General features: G+C 38.5%; 1 protein-coding gene across 1 annotated transcript; it reads left to right on the top strand.

The window, feature by feature from the left end:
• The first annotated feature begins 1,637 nt into the window (after positions 1–1,637).
• LOC105279823 (trifunctional enzyme subunit alpha, mitochondrial) lies at positions 1,638–7,783 on the top strand. Its single transcript, XM_011339871.3, has 11 exons — positions 1,638–1,839; positions 2,990–3,099; positions 3,584–3,856; positions 4,023–4,273; positions 4,417–4,800; positions 4,894–5,064; positions 5,137–5,359; positions 5,583–5,792; positions 5,950–6,145; positions 6,237–6,439; positions 6,804–7,783. The coding sequence occupies exons 1-11, from the start codon at positions 1,764–1,766 to the stop codon at positions 7,005–7,007; spliced, it is 2,301 nt and encodes a 766-aa protein (XP_011338173.1). The 5' UTR covers positions 1,638–1,763; the 3' UTR covers positions 7,008–7,783.
• Positions 7,784–10,146: the final 2,363 nt, after the last annotated feature.

Genomic DNA, 10,146 nt, shown 5'->3' with positions numbered 1-10,146 from the left:
ACAGTGATGTACTTTTTTTGGAAAACAAAGCAGTTTAGGACATATGTTTATATGACCTTTTCTTCTTAAAATAAGCCAAGGAATATCCTCCTTAAGTTTGTCTACTTACTTAGGAAACACCCTGTATATTGCAGTTTTATATAATGATTTAAAGTATTAAATTCGGAAGACTAATCTATAATTGCATTTATAACTGAGAATGAGAGATGAATAATGATCAGATTAATTTAAGAGAGAGTACCTGCATCGATTGATGAACAATTAAGGGGGGAGCCTGCTTTAGAACGCTGAAAATAAGGTATATTTTACGAATTCTTTTTGGAGAAACTATACAGCGGATCATTATAAAACTTTGATGCATTTATTAGTACATGTTTAAAGATAAAAAAAATTATTTTTCCATTTGAATATATCGCTTGTAGAGGTCGTCCTGGAGAAATCTTAGTGCAGCCGCGTCGCCGGCATTGCAAATTGGTGAGCATTCTCCTGCCTCCAAATTTCGTCTAAACTGAAAAATTGAAATGTGTTTCCGTTATTTATGAATTCCCATCGTCGATGAACCAAAGAGAGAAGAAAAAAGTTGAAAAGTGCCAAAATGGTGGAGCTTAGAACACAAAAGTACGATTTTTAAGCAAAGTTTTTGAACTTTTTCATGCAAAAATAATTGTTTAACTTAATGTTTTTATGAATATTAAAGGTTCATCGACGATGGGAATTCATAAATAACAAGAAAATATTTCAATTTTTCAGTTTGGATGAAATTTGGAGGCAGGAGAATGCTCACCAATTTACAATGCCGGCTGCACTAAGATGCCTCCAGGACGACCTCTACAGGCGATATATTCAAATCAAAAAATAATTTTTTTATCTTTAAACATGTACTAATAAATGCATCAAAGTTTTATAATGATCCGCTGTATAGTTTCTCCAAAAAAATTCGTAAAATTATACCTTATTTTCAACGTTCTAAAGCAGGCTCCCCCCTTAAATAATGATGAATTAATAAAATTGTACAAAGTAAAACTGAAATAATAAAAATTATATAAATCATCAAATTTAAGATACATGTCATTACAAAGTATCTATCTTCAAAATATTTATTTCCGATCTAGCTTAAAGAAAGTACAAAACATTGCGAGGATACAATTCATATCATTACGTAATACGATTATAGGAGCACAACTTGCATTTTTCTCGCAATAAAGTATACTTTATTCAGTTCGATCATTAGTACCGTTATCACTTGTTTTTTCACTACGGACTCAAAGCAATGATGCATTTCGCGTTCCTATACATATAATCACACGCGTGACGTCAACAAATTATTATGTCAGGCTCAAAGTCCTCAAATCTTGACTCGCTGCCGACTTCGCGCGCACGCGCGTCTCACAGAACGTCGCGAGTATCGATATGCAAATCTTCCAGTCAGTAAACAATCATTATTACATCACTTCCTTTTTCTATCTTCAAACATTCGACAAACAGATAACGACAAAAGGAAGCGTGAGAAAGCCGCACCGAAAGAAAGAAGGAGCCTCCCGCGTTTAAAAAACAATTCATATTTCTTACTTCGATACACTCGATGTTACATCGACCTCTCGATCGTTCTCCCACCTAAAGGCGACACGCGAGCGAGCAATACCCTCCGGCCGCGCAGGCCGACCGCCGAATCGCGAAGTATCGCTCGCGCGTGGTGCCGCGTGTCGTGACTGCGCGAGTTTCTCGATGCGAGTGAGTGTCCGTGCAATTCGATCGACCGAAACATGGCGAGCTGCAGGCTCTTCGGCGCCCTGGCGCGCTGCTCCCGCACCCGCGCACCCACGCTCGTGACACGCACAGGTGATTATGCGTTTCACGGGGTCGCTCGAGAATCTCGAGAAAGAGTTCCATGTCGGAGCAAGCGATCGTATGTCGATCCACGCTTCGAGACTTCTTACTCGGATAATGATATATTTCTTGTTAAAAGTTTGTCATTGAATGTATTAAATGTTGTCATTAGATACTCTTTGCTTAATGTTATTTGATATCTACGAGATACGTACGCGCAAAGTCAGTCCCGGTGAAGCAAAGGCCGAACAACCTTCGGTTAGCAACAATTTGGAGTAAACAGTGCAGTCGAAGATTACGAACGGCAATGGACTGCGATTTATATCGAACGCACTCGAATATTAGTCGTACAGCAACGTAAAAGCATCATCGAAGAGGCGATATGCTCTTAATGTTGGATAAAATGAGTATCGGACACGAACGGTTCAACGTACAAAATACTGATAGGTGCGCCGGTGCCAGACGACCTTTGGTCTCGCGTTGGAGAGAAAGAGACGGAGGAAGAACGGAAAGAGACGGGAGAAAAAAAACTAAAGATAAAATTAATTAGCGCTAACTCCACGCGGCTCGCTGAGATTGATTCGGCGGATCTGAAATTTATGTTATTTTCAGAAACAGAAATAATGCCAACTCTCTCGTTCAGTCCCTTCCCAAAATATACCACCCTAAATAACCTAACCTTGCTACTTTGCTCACGTTCAGAATTGAACTGTTCCCAGTTACCTTCAGACTTGAAATTTGAATAAAATTTCGAACTCGAAGCCCGAGCAGATGAATTCAGTTCGATCGGCGAACAGATTTATGCACTTTGCACATAATTGAAACAAATATACGAATCAAAAAAGAAAGGAGACTTTTGATTAAAAGATTGTTTACATGCTTTTAATAAAACGAACATGATAATGAATTATAGATAAGAATGTAATGATGCAAATATGCAAGTACAATTTATGCGAATATAATTCACAGATATATTGAATATCACTAAACCTCCACCTTCCGGATGAAAAGTGGAAAATATTCTACTAAAGAAATTATTTTTTAATTTTTACTTTATTTCATTGATGTCAATTATTCGTTGTATTAGTACATTATAACACAGCTTTGTCTTTGTATAATCTGTATATTATATTTTTCATAACTCTTTGCTGCGTTTCTTCAGGTTTATACCAACCACTAAGGACACTAGCAACTGAAGCAGATAAGAAGCACTTTAAATACAAGGTCGTGGGAAATGTGGCAGTCATTACAATAGATTCACCAGGTGTTAAGGTAGTTAACAATACTTATATTTATAACACCTTTTTAATTTCTTGCATTGGAATTACATCTTCCAGGCATTGCATTCCGCGTGAAGTAATAAACATGTCGAATGCGTTTCATGTAGGGTGAACAGTAATATCAGTAAAATAGTTCTAAGTGTATGTTAATTTTAAGTTTATTATGGAAATTTTATGGAAAAAATTGTAACAATGATATTTTCGTTCTCAACTTAAATAAACATATATCCAGTGTAATTGCTAATGGAATGCTAATGCCGACATATGTAATGTAATGTAAGCAATTAGAGAAGCTTGAGATTACCTCAAGAACAAAAGAAAATTACATGGGTATGTGTGGATAAATCAGGAAGTTTCTTCGGATTTTTGTCTTTCATGTTTATCAAACTATTCGAGGAAACTTCCCGAACAGCTCAATATTACGTGATAACATATAAATATTTTAATGCATGTTATTTTGTTTGTCGCTAATGTAGCTAAACACCTTGACTAAAGAACTGATGGCGGAAGTGGATACTGTGATAAACGAAGTTCAGTCGAATCCGCTGGTAAACGCGGCAGTTTTCATCAGTGGGAAACCAAGTAATTTCATCGCCGGTGCAGATATCAATATGCTACAAAGCATCTCAGACGAGCAGACCGGTTACGAGATGATAAAGGAAGGTCACAAACTGCTTAACAAAATAGCGAACAGCAGCAAGCCGATCGTCGCTGCTATTCACGGCAACTGTTTCGGTGGAGGATTGGAGGTAACGTGCGCTTCCTATTAATTTAAAGAATGAATGATTACATAATGAAAGCAATCAAAAGATAAAGAAAGTTCAAATAAAATAATAAATACAAATTTTTGTAGAAAATATTCTTAAAGAGGATTTAATTATTTTTTTTTATCGAGTTTTAATCGATTGTCTCCAGGTTGCGTTAGCGTGTCAGTGCAGACTTGCCGTCAACGACAAGAAAACCAGCTTAGGATTGCCAGAGGTAATGCTCGGGATTCTGCCCGGTGGCGGTGGTACTCAACGCTTGCCGCAGCTAGTTTCTCTTCCGACTGCTTTGGATATGATGCTCACAGGCAGAAGCGTTAAGGCTGAAAGAGCGAAGAAACTCGGACTTGTGGATTTCTTGGTAAATCGTCTCGGTCCAGGAGTTGGCGCAGCCGAGGAAAAGTAAGAATGTGCGGACGGAAGTCACGCTTTCCTCTCACTTCGTGAAAATAATTTTTCTTCAAACGTATCACGAACTCTTCGTAAGACGAAAAATCAAGCTCGTGCCGCAATTACTATTAAAATTCAAATTACGTTTTTTTCAGTACGTTGAGATACTTGGAGGAGACCGCGGTGAAGGTTGCACAAGATCTCGCGAGCGGAAAACTGAAACTCGATCGTGGTCCGAAGTCCCTCGTGGGCAAGATCACGCAGCAGGTGATGTCCTTCAACTTCGTCAAGGATCAGATATTCAAGAGAGCGAAGGCTCAGGTGATGAAGGCAACGGGCGGCCTGTACCCTGCTCCGCTCAGAATCCTGGAGGTGGTGAGAGCCGGTCTGGACAAAGGTATCGTCGCCGGTCTCGACATCGAAGCAAGAGGGTTTAGTCAGCTAATAACAACGCCGGAATGCAAGGGTCTTACCAGCCTGTTCTTCGCTCAGACAGCCTGCAAGAAGAATCGTTTCGGCGCACCCAAGAGCGCAAGCAAGTATGTCTTTCAGTAAATTCTTCATTATAGTATCATCGATGATTTTATATCATCGATTTTATATCATTGAATTGCAATTTAAATGTTATGCAGAAAGATCGCTGTAGTCGGCGCCGGTCTGATGGGTGCGGGCATCATCCAGGTCAGCATCGATAAGGGTTACAACGTTATTATGAAGGATACCAACGACGCTGGACTGTATCGTGGCATAAACCAGATCCAGAAAGGTCTGGACAATGCAGTGAAGCGTAAACGGATTTCCAGGTTCGTGCATCTTTGTGATGAAGCCTGAGCTACACGAGGACGCAGTCATTCTAATAAAAATTCCCTGCGCAGCATTGAGAGGGACAAGTACCTCTCGCAGCTCGACGCGACGTTGAAGTACGACAGCTTCAAGGATGCAGATGTAGTAATCGAGGCAGTGTTCGAGGACATCGCCATCAAGCACAAGGTGCTGAAAGAGATCGAATCCGTGGTACCGAGTCACTGCGTCATCGCGACCAACACGTCCGCGATTCCCATCACGAAAATCGCTGCCGGCAGCAGCCGTCCGGACAAGGTATGATCGTTTGAACATCTCATTATTATAATAGATATTATCCTACAAATAATAATATAAAATATTATCTGAAATATATTTATAATAATTTTAAAACTCTGCGCGCGCGCGTGTGTGTAAAAAATAATGTAAGCTAATTAAAAATGCTATATTATTAAATTGTTAATTGTTATACTTATATTAAATGCATAAATGAGCTTCATGCGATGCGTTTTTTTTACAGGTGATCGGCATGCACTATTTCTCTCCCGTCGACAAAATGCAGCTGCTGGAAATTATCACGCACGCGGGAACGTCCGAGGAAACGATCAGAACCGCAGTGGACGTTGGCCTAAAGCAGGGCAAGACTGTCATCACAGTCGGCGACGGTCCCGGTTTCTATACAACGAGAATACTTTCTGCCATGTTGTCGGAAGCGATTAGACTGATGCAAGTGAGTAATACTCCGCAGTAAGCAGTTGAAACTGTGAAGAGTCGATAATATTTCTCAATTTCTATGTTCGCGATTAATTACGATCGTTATTGCAACTAACTGGAATCATTCAGTCGCAAAATATAAACAAATAGAAACGATGTGGTCTGACCAACAGGAAGGAGTGGAGCCATCGCATCTGGACAAGCTGACGAAGAAATTTGGTTTCCCGGTCGGCGCAGCCACTCTGTCCGATGAGGTTGGCATTGACGTGGGTGCTCACATCAGCGTCGACCTCGCCAAAGTTTTCGGCGAGCGCTTTAAAGGCGGAGACGTGAACATTCTCAGCGATATGGTCAAAGCCGGTTTCCTTGGTAAGCTTTTTCATCACGCAGTCGTTGAATTCTGTTACTTTAATTCTTTACGGAAATTCTAGATTTTACAAATGCCGTCTGTGATTTTCAGGACGCAAGTCCGGCAAAGGTATATTCGTGTACGAGACCAATTCGAAGAACAGAGATGTAAATATGGGCGCGCTGGATATCTTGAAGAAGTACCAGCTCGAGCCTAAGGGCAGCACATCAGATGAGGACCGCCAACTGAGGATGGTCTCGCGGTTCGTCAATGAGGCAGTGCTTTGCTTAGAAGAAAATATTCTAGCCAATCCTGTAAGTTAACGTTTATTCAGGGCTCTTACCAAATTATTATGATAATTAATAGCGAAAGTATTACTTAAATCTTTCTTAACTTCTTAAAATTGTTTTCACTCTTGTGAAATTTCATACTTATGTGATATTCTTTATTTTATCGATTGAGACGAATTTATCGTTTGCGCCTCGAATTTGATTTATTTAAAAATTAATTTTATACTGATTCTTATTATTTACAAAACGTTTTAATTACTTTCTTGAGATTAATTTGATGCAGACGAGAGATTTTTTGCTATTTAATTTATTTTATTACTGTTCTATTATACCCAGTCCTACATTTGTTAGTTACTAATTATTAATTTACTCTTCAATTGTGATTCAGGTGGAAGGAAACGTGGGAGCTGTCTTCGGCTTGGGCTTCCCGCCATTTACGGGTGGTCCGTTCCGTTGGCTCGACGCGTACGGCACTCATCGATTCGTCAAGAAGATGGAGGAATTCCGCAGTCACTACGGCGAAGCATTCAAACCGTGTCAAATGTTGCTCGATATGGCGGCTGATTCGACACGAAAATTCCACCCGAAATAAAAGAACTTGAAAGGCGTTCCTTATCGGCATACCTCCATATTAACTAACTTCCTGATGTTTATCAATTATATCTATTTACTTCAGGATCGCAAAGCACCTCGAGATACGTGCGGAGAATTAATCCTTCGTGAACTGAATCTGGGATTCGCACCTCTCGGGTCTCGTGTACGCTGATTCGTTCACTTCTGGAACAGCTTGGAAGATTGTAAACAATTTTGTTTTCTGGTTTTTGAAAGAGAGCCCTTAGACAGTGCTGCCTTCTCGGCTATCCCGATGAAGTAAGTTTAAATGGCATCTACCGAATTGAAACGTTGCAAAATAATATGTTTCAATAGTACCTCGGATTTTATAAACGAAAATATTAAGGAAACTATAGCTTCCGCTCTACTTGGTATACAGTTTTACATATGCGAAATACATATGCAGCGCGACGCGATCCCCGCGTGTGCAAATTGCCTGGGAGGGGCTAACGCGTGTCATGCGTAATGCGCGGAGACTGTCTCGCGGCTGCTAGACTAATCGAATAATGTATATTTTTGGATTTGGAATTTATGCGAATCGCTCAGCGACTCCACGCGAATATACATTGTAGATAGATTCGTGCATTTATATTACTTCCGAGAGTTTTGTACGTCGCAAATACTCTTTCATATTCTTACACACGCGTATTTAGCAATCATTGTAAAATAGGCAAGAAATCATATATATTATATGATAATTGTACATTTATTTTTGCAAGATTTATCACAAATAAAGAGTTTCTATATTGAGATTTATATAGTTTATTATATTAATTATAGAAAATTTCAGATTAATTTTATATGATCTTTTTGCGTTATTTTTCTACTCAATATTATTTTATTTTATTAAAAGCTTGATATTCCTCTTCGGTACTCCTCTTCTTTTATTGAATGACAGTTATAAATTATTCTTCAGATGCCATTTATTATTTCATAATTACGACTCATTTTTGGCGTATTACACATTAAATCATGTAATTTTATGATAATTCCTTTCAATAGTATGTAATTATCGCAACTGTGAAAATTGTTCGTTCTTGGGTTTGATAGATCATTCGCACTTGACTTGATAAAAAAGGGATAATAAACTAGACCGGTAATTAATATCACCTCCGGAACCACGTGCAGTCGTAATATAGAAATGGAAATTTTTAGCTTGATGCAATAGTCGAGAAATGTTGCACTCTTGTTTGCGCCGATATCGTTTCTCCCAAGCGAGCGAGACGACATAAATTAGATATTTTGCGTTTATATTAATCCTCATTAACTATCAAATCGACATTGTGATGATCGGCAAATGATTTGCAATGATTTTCAAACCTATGCGATAGAAGAAACTTTCGATAAGTTCATTCTCTAGAAGTTTTATGAGACTAACTATATGAATAATTTTGTTGATTCACTTCTTTTCTTATCTTCAATTTTGTAAGAAGTAAGAGAATGTGATTATTTGTACTTGTCAAGATAAGCATCTTTCAATGTTTACATTAACATTCTACGAAGAATTCAATAACTGTCGTACATATCGCAAATATTAACTATTTCGTATCATTTTTCGTTAAGATGCAGATTTGCCTGATGAGAAAAATTTCTCTTAGCATCTAATAATTAAAAAAAAACTTCCAAAATGAAAAGATCAGAAAAGAAGAAAATGATAAGAATAAGATCTTCCATCGGCAAGAATGAAATTCGTGATTCCGCAAGTGTCGCGTTTGGAGTCTAAAAATTCCCAGAATAGGGAAAATTAACGTCGCCATATATTCGCGCAGTTCTTTTCAGACGAATTTCAATAAAGAATGAAGGGTAATCACAAGAATATTTTGCGTCATCTACCGGTCCAGCACACCTGTTTGTGACATTAACGTCGCTCAATAAGATCGAGTCCTTGGCTGATGCAAGAAAATCGAAGATTTCGCGAGAAACCGCCGTCGCGCACACCGGTGCGACGATGACGTTGCTGTTGCTCGTCCTGTTTCTGGATATTCTGGCCCGGAAAAATGCAAAGGTGGTTAAACCACCTCCCAAAGACGCAATTGCAATTGCTATTGCGTATGCAGCACGATTGCACTGGGAAGAATTTCGTATTCCGCGAGATTTTCCCTGAGGAAATATCGATATCAAGATCGTTCAAGATTGTAATCTCAGTGACCGACTTAGAAGACACGAGGGGATAAATCATGAAACAAATATGTACAATTTCACTTCAATGCATTACGTGACAGAATAAAATAACGAGAATCAGATAGTGAAAGCGATTGCAAGAATTATTTTATTACAATTGCATAACGCAGTAAGGCAGAACCGCCATACTTTCGAATCGTCATTTTTTAAATTTCTATTCTATTTGATCATTAATCTTCTATCCATGCAATAGCTTAATGCAGCAGAAACTTTTGATGTAGAAAATTTTGCGCGTATCTGGTAGATTTATATTATAAATCATCAGTCTTCACAATTGCTGCAATATAAACGTATCGACGCGTTAGCGCAAAAATCTCATTATTTTCCAACGTAATTATTTATGCGAGTGAAAAATAAAGGCAAAACGATCTCAGATCGACATCGCTTTGGTTTTTGCGTCCTCAATGCCATTGACGGTATAATTATTTGTATTTTTTTCTCTCACATCACGGCATTAATTATCAAACACATCTCGATAGTCGTCCGTGATAAGGATTCGGAGTGCAGCCTAGACAAGACACGATAAGACAATCTCGTCGCCGATAAACGTCTGATGGAACTTCGGCGGCGCGTGCAAGAGCACATTGTACAGCACGCCCGTTTTGGTTTTCGTGTTTCCACAATTTTAAATCCGCGGTTTGAATCTTCATATCGAAGACCTTTCGAGATTGAGGGATCAAAATCGATTTCTTCGAGATAAAAAATGAAGTATTCTATGAAATGAAATGCTTCTTCTATTTTTGCTTGTGTTTAAAAGATAAAATATTTTGGAGTATTTCAGGAAAAATTCTTCCTTTTCGATTACTAAAACAACGTTGCTCCATTTTATCAAGTTTTATTTAGATTTCCCAGATTTTTCCTTCGTAGCAAAACATTTCTATTTTCTGATCTAAAATAGTCAATGTTTAGCTCGACTTACACGTATTTTTAGAACTTCG

This window comes from Ooceraea biroi, chromosome 7 (genome assembly GCF_003672135.1).
Source record: "Ooceraea biroi isolate clonal line C1 chromosome 7, Obir_v5.4, whole genome shotgun sequence".
Lineage (NCBI taxonomy): Eukaryota > Metazoa > Arthropoda > Insecta > Hymenoptera > Formicidae > Ooceraea > Ooceraea biroi.
The sequence above is the reverse complement of the archived record's forward strand: the minus strand, read 5'-3'. Positions and strand labels throughout refer to the sequence as shown.